Source organism: Ambystoma mexicanum, chromosome 6p (assembly GCF_040938575.1).
Source record: "Ambystoma mexicanum isolate Mex_15411 chromosome 6p, UKY_AmexF1_1, whole genome shotgun sequence".
NCBI lineage: Eukaryota > Metazoa > Chordata > Amphibia > Caudata > Ambystomatidae > Ambystoma > Ambystoma mexicanum.
Window position 1 is genome coordinate 909792116 of NC_090935.1, and position 18722 is coordinate 909810837.

Here is an 18722-nt window from a genome sequence, read left to right on the forward strand (position 1 = left end):
TTGGGTGCATATGTGTGTGTGTGGGGGGGGGGGGGGGAAACTTTCCCGCCTCCCTATAATTTTGCCCCCCCCCCACCCCCCTTGACAAAACCTCACCAAACTCTGCAGAATCGATGTGGCAGGAAATATACTTTTTCTGCAAAGTTTTGTGAGGATTGGTCCGGGGGACGTGGGCAAAGTTATAAGCCACCTAACTTTTGACTTGTGCGATGCATCTGGGCAAAATTCTGAAGACAATGAGTGAAGCACGGGCCCCCCTCCACCACCCTCCGAGACTGTTAAAATGCAGTTAAATTGCACAGATTTAACGCAACAAATATTTGCAACTAACCACGGACTGCTTTCAGCAAAAGCGAGTACGTTCACCACAAAAGGGAATGGCAGTGACCGAGTAATACTTGTGGTCTAACAGTCTGGTTTTGTGCTGCCTCCTTCAACACGGTCTGTACTGATTTGCTTTTTCTGTAAACAAATACAGGTGATGGCACAGACTACCTATGTAGAACACATGTTCAGTCATTTACTGAGCTGCCATCTCATTAAGCATTCTTGCATACTTGTTTCGACTAGTATCCATTAATAGCAAAAACATGTTCCTCTATTGCTTAATCATTTACATAATTAAACTAGCACAGCATCATTACAAAAGTTGAAAATGGTATTTCTTTCCACCAACTTGGTATATGTAAAGAAACAGAATAGGTAGGATAATTCGACCCATCGAGTGCAAACAAAGGTTTAACGACACATCAGGCGGTAAAACTTTACCTGAGTTAGAGCAGTGACGCGGTTTTCACTCGGAAACAAAGGAGGATCTTCTCCAACCTGGAAGTCGAAGTAAACAGTTTTGTGGGTGAATGTTGAGAACTCATTGCTGAAACAGAATTTGTAAGTGCCATTTCTGGAAGCGGTGAAGGTAAAGCTGTCATACTGCTTCTTCATCTCCTTATAGAGCACAATACCATCAGGGTCTTCCAATCGGCAGTCTACATCATAGTGACCTCCAGTGATGACCTGCATGGGGTGGGGGGGTTGGGATGGAGGGGGGGGGGGGGGGGGGGGGGGGGGGGAGAGAGAAGAGAAAAAAAAAAAGTCAATTTAAAAGGAAGTCACAGAATGCAGATACGAAGGTTTGGACTGCTAACTGTGCGCCATTTTAAGACATGGCAGACAGATGCAAACGGGTCCCAAATGTCTTGCCTAAGGAAAGGGGAGCACCCTCTATCCCAAAAGATAGACTAATGATATAGAGGGAGGGAGTAAAGCAATTCACAACATTCATTGCATTTGTATTTAAAGGACCACACATCTAATAAAATAACGAAATACATCTGTCTTTGTCCAAAGTGGTTATGCTGGTTTACTGACATTTATACTAACCAGCAATATGAACGAAGAGAGCATCAGAGTGTCGAGGAGTGTGTTGCAGTGTGGAGACCCTGCAGTCTGTTGTCCTCCTCCATCTTGCCTGGAGCTGTGCGCGCCCAGGACAATTTAAACACCTTCCGCTTTGCCCCGGTAGAATCCCCGACAGACTTAATGACCAGGGTGAATTTAGATTGCCCGCCGGGAGAATGTTCACCTCAGGGTTATCTTAATTATCAATGCATTCACATGATACTTCGTAGCGGTAGATGGGTATCTAAGAGAATGTGTGCCGTAGGAAGACGATGGGTAACATTTCTTTCCGAATGGAATCGGATTATGGCAAATGGAGAAATAGAGTGGGGATGTACCACCTGCAGTGACCTGTAGAAGGCGGGGCGCCAGTTCAGCCATTGATTTTGTTCCCCCCCCCCCCTCTAAAAAGAGTTGTAACAACTTTCAGGTTAAAAATGGGGGAGGGTGGAGGAGTAGCGACCACAGCTGTTTGGAGGCAACTATGACAGAGGACCACTGTGGTAAAGGGTTGCCTAATTGCCAATTAGCTGCCGCCAACAATGGTAGGAACAGATTAGTAAAATATGTAAGGGACGGAATAAGGCTGAATAATGGGCTTCAAAAAATGTATCATTGAAAAGAGTGTGCACATCCTGACGAGTGGCTGTATAGTCCATGGAATTTTCAAGATTTCCTGTGGACAGTTGATCACCTCGCCAGGATGGAGTAGAAAGTATGCCCTGCCCACAGCCATGTGTTTGATGAGGTGACCTAGGTAAGGAAAAGGGAATTACGTAGAGCGTCTAGAGACCTGGGGGAGAGAACTTGAAATTGAGGAGTACATAACAAGAGTGGGTGCCCTTAGGAGGAATTATAGGAACTGGTCACAATGACGGAGCCCTCCATTTCCAAAACGGACGGTGACCTGATGTTGACCGTATTATAGCTTGCGTAATGTTTTGGGCACTACTTAATCAGATGTCGTCCCCCCCCCGATGTACCATGGGCCTTAGACTGCTCAGATCGCGTTAAAGCAGAATTAATCCTTAGGTCCTCTTCCTCCAGGGAGGCTGGCGTGAATGGTTTCACCCATCAGGTCCTTAAGGGAAATACTGATATGTGGTCAAGGCTGCTGGCTCTCCTCTTCCGTAAGATCCTAAAAGAAAGAACGTTCCCACTGTCCTGGAAAACCTCAATAGTGATTCCAAACTTTAAGGGGGCAATCGGACAGAAGCTGTGAACTATCGTCCAATCTCTCTCCAGGATGCGAAAAGCAAAATATTTGCAGGGCTACTATAGAAAGAACTCGACAGTCGGGCAGGCAAAATCACATTCTTTAAAGGTTTCCGGAAACACCTCAACAGGTTTGAATGGGACAGTGTTGTAAATTCTGAGTGAAACCGCGAGGACAAAGGATGGGCAGTTGCTCTATGGAGCCTGGATAGACCATTCCAGAGAATTCAACACGGTCAATAGGGACCGGCTGCAGGAAAAGTTGGAAAACTTTAACCTATACTTGGCGGACCTAGGGGTGGCACTGGATTTGTCAGCGTTGGGTAGCCCAAAGATCGGTCCTCGCCCCATTAAGTGGCTAGCCTATGCGGAAGACCACATCCTCTTGGATCGCACTGCTGTTGGACTGCAGCGCCTATTTAATTCACTGAGAATTATGCAAAGGCAAATGACCTGCTGATTAACCCAAAGATGTCAAAGAAAATGAATGGTTTTCAAGAGGCCTGGACGCCGGGCCGTTAACTTCAAGTGGTCACTGGGAGAACACATAATCCCGGTTGTGAGAGGTGGTATGTCTGGGCTTTGTTCTGTATGCCTCCCCTTCATTTACCCAGAATCAAACTGGACTTTAGTGGGAAGATTGCACAATTAACAACACAAATGCGTAAAGTCTCAATTACCTTCTGCCAGTTTTCCATATTGCCCCTCATCAAGTTCTATATTGGTAAAGTGATCCTGATGATTCTCCATGGGATGGAGGTTAAGGCTCTGTCATGGAAAATAAATTGGTCAAGACTAGAGGGACAAATGTGGAAAAGTGTGCTAAACCTTCCTCAAAGCTTGCCAATGGCAAGTTTAAGATATGAGTTAGGCCTGCAATCAGTAAAGTAATATGTCGAGTGAAGGCTGATACAGACCGATTTTGACTCCTAAAGCTAACTCACTTTAGGAGGACATTGGAACAGCGTCCATAATCATTCCTCTTACAACTGAAGTCTGTCGTAAGCGGTCTACTAACAGCTTGTGAAAGCGATATAGAGACTCTTCTAGCCTACCCACTGAAGGTGAAGGTAGAACTGAAGCGCACAGATTGGATTAGTACAATCGATAGCATGCATAGGTTGATCCTGACTATATCACTTGCACTCTGACAAAAAGGTTGACAAAAAGGTTGGCTATTTGCCTAGATATATAAGGCACTCAACCCAGTTTGAAGGAGAGGTAGGCCTTTTTAAGAGTACGACTGAACCTTCTTCAAAGAGGGCAAGTATTGTTCTATCGGGATAATGACCGAGAACTACAAGTGTTGTGTCTGCACTGTGAGATCCCTAGCCTCCATTCTCTGACATATTTTGATTGAATTTGGGGGATACCTGGGATTTGAGGGTGACATTTCTACGACAATTTGTGGAAAGGTAAGAATGGTTATCATCTGAAATGTTCTGGGATAGGTTAATAGTTGGCCATGAGGGCTTGCTAACAATCCATGTTGTCCAATTCTTACAGGCCTGCGGCCACCTAACGAGTTAAAGCTCACATGGTATGCCCCTTTTGAGCTCCTATCCCGCCTATTGATTGCATGGACTTGATGTTCACAGAAATTGCCAAAATCATGAACTGGATGCTTGATTTTAGAAATGTGTTAATTTAATTATTGTTTGTATTATGAATTGATGAGTGATTAGAAAATCATATTGTTTTGTTCCATTTTTCTTTTTGCTCGTAGTTATCAAATTTGTAAATTGTAGATGAATTTAATTTTGTATTGCTTTTTAAATGTGAAAAGTCGATGATCGGCTAAGGACACAAAACATTTTTTTTAAAACATTTAAAAAAAAAAAATCATTACAATGGATTGGAATGGTTTACTTGAAATCAAAAAATATAACCCTTAATTTGAAAACGGGATATCTCCATTGCTAAATTAAAGCTTGATTTAGGAAGGACAGGTTATGCAGGGATGGCCAGTTAGGATCTATGGGCTTTGTTCTCAAACGCATCTTTGACAAAAAGCACCGTTTCATATACAATTTCCCTCAAACTCCTTGTATTGAAAATCAGGGATGGTTTGTTTCCTAAAGAAATTAAATCCTCACAGGAAATCCTTGAGCTCCCGAAAGTCCAACCTCAAGAGCCAACATCCCCGTTTGTGTAACCTTCTTAGGGAGGGAAACAAATAGCCTCCAAGCCCAACCAGCCACAGGAGGAAGGATAAGAAAGTGGGTGTTGGGGGGAGGGAGATTACTGGGGTGCATCCCAGGGATAAACTCCAATCACAAAGACTCAATGGCCGCATAATGAAGTGCAAGGCCATCATGCCCTCGCCCCACAAAAACAACTGCTTGATCAACGAAGAGCATTACATGGCAGTGAAAAACCAAAATGAACAGCCTTCCTGCCTCAAGGCCTTCACCATGAATGTCCCTCTTATGTCCAGACAAAAAGCTCCGCACCTTGCCAACTATGGTGAACATATGGTTTCCCCCCCCTCATGAAGTATTTTCAGTCTCCAGGTATTGCAGGGAGGCTTGCATTTTCAAGGACAACAGTTCCTACCCAATAACCATCAAGGCTTTCCTATGCTGTTCACTGGGATACTTACCCAAAAAAATAAGGATACATACAAAACCCTCTGTCAAAAATATTTCACGTTTGCTCTGCGTTCACCAGGGCAGTGGCCCTGCAGCTATTTGCTGTCTGCCACCATCACCGCCACCACAATCGCACCTCTCAGACTACTCATCATTAGTTCTTATTGTTGGCCACTGAAGAGCATTCAGATGAGTAAACTGGGGGACCTAGAGTCAGATTGAAACTCCCTTTCTAAGAATGTCTGCACACAATTCTGCCTGTTCTGGCTCTGAAACTCAGCATCATCATGCAGCACATATCGCCTCAGCAGTGTAGTTTTTTATTTTATTCAATCTTTTTTTTGCATTTAGGTTACAACAGAAGCGAACAGTGCATCTAGAATGTGAGCAAGCCAGCTCTAAAGCGCACAGAAGACATTCTGCACAATTTCTAGATAGTATTTATATTGCACTATTCAGCAACAAAACAAACCAAACTAACTCCCCAAATTCCCCCCCCCCCGAGCCCTCCCCCACCCTTCTACCCTCTCTCCCCAACTATTTGTCACAAATATAAGCGAGTAGGAGGGGGCATGGCTTGGCGGCCATGCGATAGAGTTGAGCTTTTCGGAGCTCCCGCATGATCCGGGCGATCGATCCGACAAGCTGATACACAACACGTATGACAAGTCCAGAAATTTGGAGGAAGGGCCGAGGCACGGCTGGAGAGAATCCTCCAAGGGACGGTGAGAGAGAGGGAAGAGCCTGCGACGAGACCCGACTCGCGCCGCCTTGCAAAATGGCGGACGCATGGAGCTGATGAGCCCTGAATGGAGCGTCCCTGGGCGAGGGATGCATAAGCCGGGTGAAGAGCTGAATACCGGCTGGCACCTAGGGAGAGCAACCACAAGGAGTGACTGATCCCAAACATTGGCAGCAGGCGGAATTCGAGCACCAGAGGAGGCCGACAGAGCGCCAGCCGAGGACGAGAAGGCGGCCCAACGTTGCGGACGCCAAGCGAGTTACACCCTGGAGAGCCCACAATGCTAGAGCCGTGAGGCGAGGAAGAGAAGCGGAGTGCAGGACCTCCAAACCCGGATGTCGGAGGATATGAGGTTGGAGGATCTCTGGAGAGGTGCAGAGAGGGCACTGAGACGCCCAACGAATATTGCAGAGCGGACAAGAGGGGCGGCGTATGACAGCAGAGCAAGCTGCTTGTCTGCGAGTTGGCAGAGGGAAGAGACACAGCCTAGCCAAGGCAACCCGGGCAGCAGGGGTTGGGGACTAAAATAAATAAACAAACCCCGCAGGACCAGAGCCAGACCCTACAAGGGAGAAAGCCCACAGCGGGCTGTATGAACACCAACTCCGGGGGTGGCAGGGGAGGTGAAGGACCTCCAGCACAAAAGACAGGCAAATGCCCCATCAGAGCAAACGGGGGCACTGGGTGCCCTCTCCAGACGGCGGATTGAGGCAGGAGGACCACCGTCCCCGCACTCAACCCCAGGAGCAAGGTGGGCGACACATATGCCCCTTGGAGCACCATAATAAGGCGAGTCAAACTGCTGCCTGTATGTGAGACGGTGACTGGGACATACCAGGGTGCACCTGTGGTAGGGGAGAGACCACAGTCTAGCCGCACACAGCCTCATACAAGCCGGTCATAGTGAGCGGGCCTGGACTCCCAGGGGCCCGGAAATAAGCCCATAAACAGCCCACATTAAGGCAGTGTGAGCAGAGGCCCGACACCTAAGCTGGGCGAATCAGACATTGGCAAGGCCAGCATGTAGACGTGGGAGGGCACATTCCAGCTATTAGGATGCCGCAGCCCTTGCCACGAGGAAAGCCTGCTAAGGCCGAGACGACCCCTGGAAAGCTGTGCAGAGACCAGAGAAGGGCAAGCATCCCAGAGTCCATACAGCAGTGGGCAGACTGCGGGCTGGCAGCAAGCGGGTGGAGCCAAGAAAAGGGGGCCCTCGCCACAGGGAGGCCGACTGGGAGTGGTGGTGAGCCCCGGGAGGGAAGGAAGAGCACAGACCACAAGAAGGTGAAAACCCTGAACCACCACGACGCAGCAGTCCATTCAACAACGTGGAGGAAGAAGGTAGTGCTGGAAGCCCAGGGGTAACCGGATTGTTCAGTGGCAAGGAGCCCCACAACAGAACTGAGCATGAAGGCGCCAACACAGGCCCATAACAGGGAAGACGAGCACAAGGCTGGTAACTGGACAGCGGTAGCAGGGCTACGACAAGAGCGAGAGGACCCAAAGCTGCGAACACACAGCATCGACACGCAGTCTGGTGTCCACACTTGCAGACAAGGACGATTGGCTGTGCAAGGCAAAATAGATGTTACGTGTGAGGCCACAGTCCACTGGCCCACAGCCACACATCGGCTGGCAAGAAAGGGCGAACTTGGCATCAAGACATGAGCAAGACCACGCCCTGATAAAGGCCTACAGAAATAGAGCCTACACACAGCAGAACAGAGTATCACAGTGAAAGGCAAAAGGGGCGCCTAAGAGGCAAGACTGGCCCCCCCCCCCCCGATGCAAGAGACAAGGCACCCCAATACAGACATGCCAGAAAAGCAGAAGGGGGCATCCAACGGCAAGATGTAAGGAACTTGTCAGAAAGGGTCGGCACAGCATAAAAGCAGGAGCAGACTAACACAGCGAACATAGCCGCCACCCAGAGCCAAATGACCAGCGCACTAGAACGAATACGGACCCTGGAACAGAGGAGGACGCAGAAGGAAGGGCCAGATGCAACAATGTGCGCATAGTGGGGGTGCTGGAGGGCCAAGAAGGCAGTAACCCCGCAGAATATATAAAGAACCTGATGCTCCAAGAGGTTGGAGCAGGGCATCTGTCCCAGGGTTTCGTGGTGGAGCGCGCGCACACAGGGCTCTAACCAGGAAACCCCGCCCAGGGGCACCCCCCCCCATGCCCCGCCCCCTATAACCTATAATAACTATATATCCAGACTATACAGCTGAAGTGCAAAAGCGCAGAGCACAATTTTGGCCAACAAAGGAATGCCTCAGGGCCACCAAGGTACGATTTATACTGCTATACCCAGCCAAGTTGTTACAAAACGGCAGGACATACTTCTCCGAGACCACGGCAGAGGCCCAAGAATAGATGGACCAGCAAGGGATCTCGCAACTAAGAGATAGGGATGAGCGGGACAACAGGAATCCCCCCCCCCCCCCCACCCCGGATGACCCAAATATATACCGAGGCTACATGCAGAGGGAGACAAGCCCAGCAGGCTCCTGGCCTGGCTAACCAAACAGGAGTGCAAGCAGGAGCCGATAAACTCAATTAAAGACGAACAGGGAGAGGTGATTAGGACCCAGTAAGGCATTAATACAGTCTTCTCGTGATTCTATGAGAAACTATATTCCCGGGTCCAGGAGGCAGAGGCGGGAGATATAGCTGATGTGCGGGCGGAAATCGCACTTCCCCAACTAATGGAGGAGCGAACTCAGATGTTAGATACGCCCCTCACAGTGGAAGAGCCGTCAGCGGTCACAGCCCAGCTACCAACCAGTAAATCCCCATGGTCGACGGGTTACCCGGTGAATTCTACAAGAAATACAAGGATACCCTGGCCCTGAGACTTCTGGAGACACTGGAGGAGGCATACGAGGGGGTGGGGGGCTTCAGAGTAGCATGTTGGAATCGGTAATAGTACCAATACTAAGACCAGGGAAAATCGCCTCTGGAGTGCGGGTCCTATAGACTAATCTCCTTGATAAACCAAGATCCCAAGATCCTTACAGCGGCTCTGGCCAACCGGCTGGTGCACCCAGATCAAACAGGGTATGTACCAGCAAGGAATACAACGTGGAATCTCTGCAGACTCACTACGTCATAGACAACATGAACCAGGAAGAGGGGGAAAGCGCAGTGGCATCGTTAGATGCCGTAAAGGCATTAGACTGTGAACTGGCTTATGGGAGTGCTCGCCCACTTGGGATAGGTGAAGGGTTTCTACGTTGGATTAAGCTTTTAAACAAAGATCCAAAAGGCGAGGGTGAAGAGGGACAGGCATGTTTCGGAGGGTACGAAGCAGGGATGCCCGCTGTCCTAAATGTTGTATATCCTGGCCCTGGAACCATTTGCAGCCTTTCTAAGGGCTGAGTACAAGGACACAGGAATAGTGATAGACTGGGAAGTAGACTGGGAAGTACACCATCTATGCAGACGATATGCTGCTTTATGTCCAGAACCCACGGACTCACTTGCCGGACCTGCTCAAAGCCCTGCGAGCATTCAGCAGGCTGTCAGGAATCACTATCAACAAGGAAAAATCCTTGTTGTTCCTCTTGGAGGGCCCAAGAGGTGAGACACCAGACTGGTTACTGGATTTAGGCCTTACATGGACCCCACGTACTTTCAGATACCTAAGAGCGGACATACATCACGACACTAAAGAGACACAAAAGGGTAATAAGGTGGCCCTGGACAAATAGGCAAGGCCATGCAGTTTGAGGACACTACCTTTGGGGATGATAGGGAGGGCGGCACTGATTAAGATGACAGTGCTACCCCGCCGCCTGTATTATTTCACTAACATTCCTTACAACATCCCTGGGTCGTTCTTTAAACAGTTACATGCCATGGCTAGGGAGTTTCTGTGGGGCGGAGGGAGAGACTGGGTCGGACTGGCTACACTACAAAGGGATTATGAATGGTGTGGGGGGGGGAAATCAGGCTCACGGACTTTGAGCGTTATTATTTGGCAGCTCAACTCCAATTCGTGGTGCAATGGCTGGGCGAGGACATATCCATAGATTCAATACTATTTCGAACGTTGCTGCAGCAATACTACCCGAGAGCGCTCCTGTAGATATATACAGCCTCAGCCAAAACACTCCCGAGTATGGTCAAGCTGGGCCGAGCCCTATGGAAAAAGAGCATGGAAAATCCAAGACATAAGAGACCCCTGTTCCAGGCAAATCCCTCTTGCGGGACTGGTTGATGTCCGCATTGCAAACCTGACAACGTTAGAACACAGTGGGAGGACAAGGGAGTAGCTCAATAGGAGACCTGTGGCAAAATGGGCAGTGGGTGGACTTCCAGACCCTGGTAGAAGAACAGGGCGTAGACAAGGGCCAATTCATACAGTATAATAATATGGTTCGAACGATAAGAGATGGGAGAGCCTACCAGAGGACGACGACACATGGGAGCACTAGACTTATGGTACGACATTTCTGAAGGGGGACACAGTGTCCAGGCTCTACGAACAACTAGGAACCAACAACAGGCGAGAATTACAAGCACAAGTAAAATGGGAAGAAGAACTTAAGAAACCCTTCACAGATGAGGAATGATATAGGGCCCTCCGGTATGCAAAGAAAGTGTCCATGAACGCAAGGTTCAAACAGATGGAGCTCTCATATACACAGAGCATTTCTAACGCCAAAACGAACGTGGAGCAGACAGATCCGGAGCTGCCCGCGCTGCGTGGCAGAGCTGGCAGATATGGTGCATATGTTCTGGCCATGCCTGAGAATAACAAACTGTTGGGACACTATCAAGGAAAGAGCTTTGAAGGGAGATATCCGGATGCAGGCGTGGTTGCCAGCCTCTTATCTGCTGGGCATGTTCCCGAGAGAAGACAAGCAGAGAACACCTGGCAAAAATGAAAGACCGTATGACAATACTGGCAAAACGCTGCATAGCAATGGCATGGAACACAAACATGGGACTCTTGATAGAGGGATGGTGCACAAACGGGCAATAGCCAAAACATCTGTGACACAGAAGGGAGAAGGCAATAGTGGGTCTAAGATATTAGCATGGAACACACTTGTGCAGGATCTTTTTGGAAGCAATGAAAGATAGCATGAGCGAGTCAGGTGGCCGGGCCGAGAACTAATCAGACGACTGAGAAAGCTTGTAGATCACAAACTGAAATGTGTCGAGAGAGAGAAGGCCGGCCGGCCCCTTCACACACAGGTGGAATACACAATGAGACATAGGAGCATCATGGACGGAGGAAAGGGGCCCGGCCGTGAATCGATTAGATAAGAAATGATAAGGACTCCAACATGAAAGTGCCAGTAGAAATGTGTTTAGATGATTTGTAATGTTTTGTGTTGAAAATGCAGATAAAAAGTTTAAATAAAAGCACAAGGCATAAATTAGTTTTCAAAAATTGATCAGGAGAGTTTGCTAATTAAAATGTTCTTGATTAGCAAACAAACCCATTTGATTAGCAATGTTGTACTAATATATAATATCAGAGGTTATTTGTACCCAAGACATAAAACGAGCAACATTACAGCACATGTGTACTGCTAAAGTAAGACCTTATTTAGTGAGAGGAATCAGGGCTTGCACTTTCTTTACAATTCTGCTAGACCTGCAAGTCGAGTAACTTAATTGACCTACTTCACCCAAGAGAAATACACCCGTCCCATGGCAACTGATGTCAACAAATGTAAATTTGCTTTCTGTAACCCGCTTTGTTTGGCACACTGCTGCCACCCAGAGATCAGCCGTGCACATTTAAACCTTTATTTGATATTTACTGCAAAAACGTAAAAGTTAAATAAAAGCTTCAAACTTTCACTGCAAATGGTACTTGTTATTCATAAAATCTACTTGAATATGCAAGTTGGTGAAGACTGTTAGCCCTGGGTGAGTGTCTATAACATGTACATGTAAAAGGTTAGCTGAAACGGTTTTGGCAGCTCTCTCCTGCAGGTACTAATATATAATTCAATCATGGAGCAAAGTGAGATCTGGAGGCACTACAGTGTATGGTATTGCAGTAAATCTGTAGATGTACAGACTGGATGGAACTATTGATCACCACTTTGCGTAAACATCTTATTAGCTTTGTGTATTAATTATGTAAGAGAAAAGGAAGTAAGACTAAGCAGAGTGGCTGGTGTAGCAGGCAGAGAACTGGACAAACTAGGGGGAATATCGTAGTTTGTGGGCCATCACACTTTCTAGGTAGATGGCATAAAGCAACAGGTTAATAAGATAGAATGTCATGGAGTATGGGATCAGCTCATGTGTTAAGCACCAGTTCCACAGATGTATGCATCCAGCAAGTTGCAGAACTCAATTTGCCATCGAAAGCATTTGGCCATTCGACGATGTACATTTTCAAAAGTGTTCACTCGTCAACATGATGCATAATAAAAGTATCATCCCTTTTTCTTCTGGTTTACAATTATTTGAAAAACAATAATACATTATTGCCTAGCACTCAAACAGGGCACTTAGTGGAGATGATTACTGCTTTTTTTTTTTTTTCTCCCTCTCCCTCTCCAGTGAACAGAGAAGAGAGGGCGAAGAGAGGCTCAAGGGCAGGAGAATGCAGGGCAAGTTGTGCTTTCATTCAACAGGGTAACTTAAATAGCTAGCCTTGCTACACAAGTGTCAATTTGAGCAGCAATCTTGCAGAATTGCATAGCAAATTGCTATGCGACACTGCTTATTTTAAGCCTTGAAGCGAGAAGAGTGGACCTTCAAAAGTATAGTCCTTGCAGCGTTCAGGGACGTACAATTTAAAATAAACATGTCGGCTAGTGCCCAAAAATTATCAGCCCGCATGGGACATGCAGTTCTGTGGAAACACGCACTCAGCAGCGCAAACTTTGGAGAGGAGTGTCTGCCATTTCTGTTGAGATGGCAGGTGTCTGCTCTTCCAGTCCAAGGGAATTGAGTTTTTGGGCCATGAAGAGAGCAATGTGGATCAATCTGCGGGCCAGTGCATCAGGGTACCAGGCTTCAATCCCATCGCAAAAAGCATGGATGTCGAGGTTACTTCCACCGCAATACCATGCAAGACCCAGAGGTTTTGAGATACACATGCCCAGAATGGTGTCAGTTTTGGGCAAAGCCAGAGCAGATGGCCCATGGTCCCCACCTTACCACAGCCATGCCAATATTCTGCAGTCGAGGAAATCCCCATGCTATACAACCTGGATGGGGTATATTAAGCCCTGTGATCAATTTTGAACTATCTCCCTGTGCTCCAAGTCACAAGAGACATGTGGGATATTGGCAAAGAAATCATGAACATTGCCTACAATAAGCGTCACCCCCAAGCCTCCCCCCACATATCTGCCACAGTTAAGTTCCTTCTGTAATTATTGTGACGACCAAGGGTATAAAACGTTTTACTCCTAGGATATTCCATGGGGTCGGTCCCTTGCGAATTCCACCTTGCACGCAAGGGCTCCTTCAATCTAGACCCCCTGGTAGTGTATGTATTGATGATCGAGTGTATAGCCTTGTATCTCCACCAGTCAGAATTAGCTAGTCTCAGTCGGTCTCTGGCGTCAGAAGGGGACGGGCTGATCGCCCTCAAAAAGGTCCATTATTCTGACAGGTCATTGGTTCTAAGGTCATGTGTGGGACAAATCTAAAGCGCCATGTGTCATAAGGGCATGCAGCAAGATTCATGATGGGGTATTTTGTGTGTGTGTGTATCTGTCCCCGACATCTTATGCATCTTGCACCACCTTGTGAGCACAGGGCCAAGTATAGGTTAATGTGATATTTATTTGGGGAGATACCTCAGAGAGGGTTGGGGGGGGGGGGGTCGAATACCCAAGACCTCTCGGGGGTGGGTAGTACTTGTAGCTCCACTGGACGCCAGCTGGTAGTGTCCCCTGTGTGTAGCCAGCGCTTGGCCCGTCCAATCTGGGCCAACATATAGTATGTCCTCCAAGAGGGCAAAGCAGGCGCGCCCCCCTCCCCAATCGGCCTTGGCGGCTTGCAGGATCGTCTTATTCAGTCTAACCCTCTTACTCCGCCATAAAAACTTCATTACGTGTTTGTCAAAGTCCATGTACAAATCAGGATCATAAAAGCTAGGTAAATTAGTTTGGGCAGCAAGTTCATCTTTAGGGCCTTAATACTCCCTCTGTGCGAGAGTGGCAATGTGTCCCAGGAGATCATGTCCTGCATGATCTTAGCTAGCGTAGGTGTGTAGTCTTTGTCAGCTAGGGTTTGGCAGTTCAGAGCTGGTCAAAACCCCGAGTTATTTAATATGTTGTGGCTGAAGTTTGAACGGGGCTACTCCGCCCAGGTCCCAGGGAATGTCTAGCCGTAAAGGCAGGACCTCAGACCGGCTATGCAACCATACTTGCGTAGATAGTAGTCATGCAGGGTAGGGATCTAGTGAAATTACCAATATCAGGTCATCAGCATACAGCAAAACGTTATGCTCTCATGTTCCCTTGTTGATGCCGGACTAGCCGGTATCCCCCCCTTCAGTTTGGCGGCTAAAGGCTCAATTGCAAGCACATATAAAATGGGCGACAGGGGGGGCACCTCTGGCGGGTTCCACTGTGTGTGGGAAGGGGATCGGCTGTGATATTGTGGATGAGCTCTGAGGCGCAAGATAGAGAAGCTGCATAGGACCACATCGTCTGGGCAAGAGTCACCCTGCAGGATGTGCAGGAAGAGGCGTAGGTTGTCAGAGGAGTGATGATGCATAATAAAACCGGTATAATCCTAGTGGATAAGCCCGGGGAGCAGCCGATCCAGCCTACCCGGTAGACATTTTGGTATTACTTTAGCATCCTTATGAGGGGGAAATAAAAAAATTTAAAAAAATCGGACAATGGTAGTAGCCACAGAGCATAGGGTCATGATACTTCTTGTGGAAAACCACGATATTGGCATTCAGCAGCAAAGCTGGGAGGTGGTGGGTTTCTAGGGCCTCCCGAAACATTTGTCCCAAACGCAGGGTCAGCGTATCCCGCATTAACATCTATTGGGAGGCCGTCTGGTCCGGCCGCCTTCAGGTCAGTCCCGGTATGCCCCAGAGAACCTCTTCATCATCCAGAGTAGCCAGGTGTTCCTGATCAAGTGTGGGGAGAGAAATCTGAGGAAGGCTATGGTCTGGTTCATGTCCCTCTCTGGCAGAGCGGTGCACAAATCTCGATAATAAGCTGTAAAACGCCAGTGTATCCTCTGTTAGGATTTCACCCCCAGCGCCCTTGATTGACGTGATCAGTTGTCCCCTTGCAAGAGCCATCATGCAGAGGAGCCAGTCCCCTGCGACGTGGAGGTCAAGCGCCCATTTGTAAAAGGTTTTTTGGGCCCTCAGTGTGGCGATATGTGCAATGTTGGCTCATAATTTGAGCATGCAGGAGTATACTTGGGGGAATGGGGGGGACCTCTATTGATCTAATGGGTGTGTTCCCCCTTCTGCAGTTCTGAGGTAAGTAGAGGCTTCTCCTCTGCCTATTCCCTTGTCTTATAAAGCCCATTGTGAGATTAATTGCCCTCTGAAGAATCCCTTGAAGGGATCCGAGCATTTTAGTGTGTTGTATCCCTCCACCAAGTAGTCTTGCCAAAACATGTCAGAATCTGGAGCCAAAAGCCTAGTCACGTCAGGGAACTGGAGCACCATAAGATTCAATCTCCCTGTGGAAGCAGTGCGTGGTGTGTTCGGAAGGGCAATTCGCATGAGCAGCAGGGCATGATCTGAGTGTCATGGGGAGAATCTAACATGCCTCCACCATGTGCATCATGGTGCTCAGAAGTAGCCAGTAATAGTGGGGAGGAGCAGAATGTGTTGTCCCTCTTATGTGCCTCCATACATCAACCAATCTGAGGTCTGACATTAGGGAGCAGAGAGTGTGGACTTTCCTAGGAAGGGGTCCGCCCTGCACGTGTGCGGGTTAATACCCATCTACTTTTGGTAGTTATGCTACATAGAGGTCACCCCCCCCCCCATTAGGGTAAGGCGACCCTTGTGTCACATAAAACCGGGGGGTGTCGAGCGTTGGGCCGTAAATATTGAAACGGGTGATACGCTGCTGGAAAAGAAGACCCTGCAGGAGCACAAACTGCCCCTCTTGGTCAGTCATTGGCCAGGACTGTAAGGAGGACCCTTTGGTGCACTATTGTAGATAAACCCCCCCACCCCCTCGCAACCCATGTGAGTGGGAGTGAACAGCAGTCCCCACCCAGCCTCTGCACAATTTGTCCGACTCACCTGCCTCTAGGTGAGTTTCCTGCAGGAAAAGGATACCCCTCTCCCCCTGCATATCGCTCAGAAGATTCGGCAGCCGGTGCTGTTTGATGGGGTGGCCAAGCCCCGGAATATTAAGTGAAATCCAGTTGAGCAAGGTCCTTTCTCAATCGGAATAACACTAGCGCAAGGACTCCCATCTGGCAGCAAGTAACAACACCCTCCTGGGTCCTTAAGAGATAATCTGGTCAGGTCCAGCAACATGTGGTCAGGTCCAGCAACATGTATTTGGAGGACAAATGTTCCCTTAATTAAACCATAACTTTCACAAGAACACAAACACTGGAGCTCAAAACTATAACTACAATACATACTCTAAGAGTAGAGACAGCCCATGCGAGGGTGCAACTGGACAAGGCCACCGAGCTCCAAGCCCTGACCCCCGCGGATCAGTATCTCCTGGAGGAAAACATCGAAAGTTCTTGAGCATTGCATTGTAGCTGCATATTCAAGGGGCTGATGGTGCGTTTCCGGATGACTAGCACTGTATTGCGATCTATCCCTCCGAGCATAGAAGAAGCCATGCATCCGATCAAAGAACTATGAAAACAAGTAAGTTGTGCTGAGCTTAGCGAACGAGAGGCGCAATGCCAGCATCGTCCCCCTGACTCGTCCAACCATCTCAGTAGTTGCCACTGTCAAAGACAGTGTGCTTTAAGTCATATTAAGCAGCGCACAGAGTTTATGTATAGGCAAGGAGTTTCACGGTCTTCAAGTTTTGGTCCCATTCAGTCTCAGCTTCCATGCCATGAAGCCCTCCCCCCCCCACCTTCTGCCATCCATTTTGAGCCCTAGGCTGATGCTGCGGTGACAAGCCCAGTCTGTCTGAACAGGCATACTTATCCGAAACCAGGGCATAATCAGTGGCGACAACTTTGTGGTTAAGGAATCTCCACACTTCGTCTGGGTCTTCAAAGGAGTGCCACTGCCAATTGAAGTGTGTTAGGGAGATTTATAATTTATATGCTTCATTCCCGCCCTTAGTGAGACCCCTGGCACATGTTGCTGGACTTGGGATCTTTTTCTGAAATCCTGAATGAATGGTGCCTTTTTCCACATATTCATTCTTATGGGCTCTGTCTTTTGGAACTCCATTCTTTTTACCTGTACAATGGAGTCCATTTTCTCCACAACTCTTAAAGGCATCTGTATTCTACTATTGCAGCACACAGCTCCTTATGGGCAGTGTTGCTGGGGAACCTTAAGGTCCTCCTTTAAGATTATTTTCTTCATCTTCGAGTAACTCCAGTTCTTACAGCTAGAGACATACCATCTCTCCTAAAAATTAATAGTTTGAGAACCCACCTTATGTTGAGTGCCAAAGAGATACCTAGTATCCCCCTTCTCTCAGCTCCTGTGACTTTTTAGTCACAGTGTCCTAGTTATGGCTAGTGGCAATGGATCTGTTCTACCGCAGACTATGTCGATAGTCCCAACTTGGGCCTCCCTTCTTTTTTCGCCATTATTAGCGTGGTTGTTATTTGTCAGTCCTTCTACCAGTCTGGGAGAGGGGGTGTGTGTGCCAAAGGCCTCTTTCTGTACAGCCAAACGTGCCTTTCTGTAAACTGCTGAGGAAGATCGCAGAGGAGAGTGTGCTCGAACTGTATAAAAGATGAGGCTCTTGGAGTGAAAAGCAAGTCGACCACTGGAAGATGAGGTAACCGAAGAAGACAAGAAACGCCTACAGACCCTTTGCAACACCCAGTGTCGGTGCAAAAGAGGAACTCCAAAGAGGACGACTCCTTCCCTTTGACTAGTGGGACAGCAAGTCCAAAGACAAAGTTTGATCTGTGCCATCTCCCGAGATCCTGAGAGTTTCCAGAGCTTAAGAACCCCAATACAAGGAGACCTGCTGCCCATTTCGAGTGCATCGTCGTGGACAGGCTGAATCCACTCAAGTGTTTGCTGAGTCTTCTAGGACACTCCAGAGACCAAATCCAACTCATCCAGACCCCTCATCTGAGTGTGGGACTACAGGAAGGAAGATTGACTGGGCAAATCACATCCTTTGTTGGTGCTGCAGAAAAGGCGCCAAAACCCAGAGAAGTTGATGAAAGCCGTGCCAGGGGTCCTCCCTCAAGACAGCTGCTGCGGATTCCATCCATTTTGCTGCCTTTTGTCATCAGACCAAGGAATCTGGAGGTCAGTTCCAGAGCTGCAACATCAAAGCATCCACCACAAACGTTTCCTTCAAACCTAAAAAGGTACGGTGGGGGGGGGGGGGGGGGGAAGAGGTATTGCTTATCCTTTTCCAAGTTGCTCCACAGCGTGGAAGTGCACGGAGGTGTCCATGGCAACCCTCTCTTACCTCCGACCTAAGCTGCTGCTTGCGTCACTTCAGCGAGTCCTTTCACAGGGTCTCCAATGTTGGTTAAGACTTCTTGTATCCTCCTTCCTAGACACTAGAAAACATCCACAGGAACGTTTGACTTCTGCTGCTTTTCAGGACTTTAAGCCTCCCCAAACTGCCTTTTCGCTACGGTTGTAACACTTGCTGTGCAAGGAAACCAACTCTCAT

At 48.2% G+C, this 18722-nt stretch overlaps 1 protein-coding gene across 1 annotated transcript in view; it reads right to left on the reverse strand.

Annotated features, from left to right (window-relative positions):
• TMED7 (transmembrane p24 trafficking protein 7) overlaps positions 1 to 18722 on the reverse strand; it is a 58568-nt gene that overhangs the window by 33555 nt on the left and 6291 nt on the right. Inside the window, exon 3 of the mRNA XM_069625531.1 lies at positions 769 to 1014. Within this exon, the coding sequence (XP_069481632.1) occupies positions 769 to 1014 (246 nt within the window). The remainder of the gene's footprint in view (positions 1 to 768; positions 1015 to 18722) is intronic.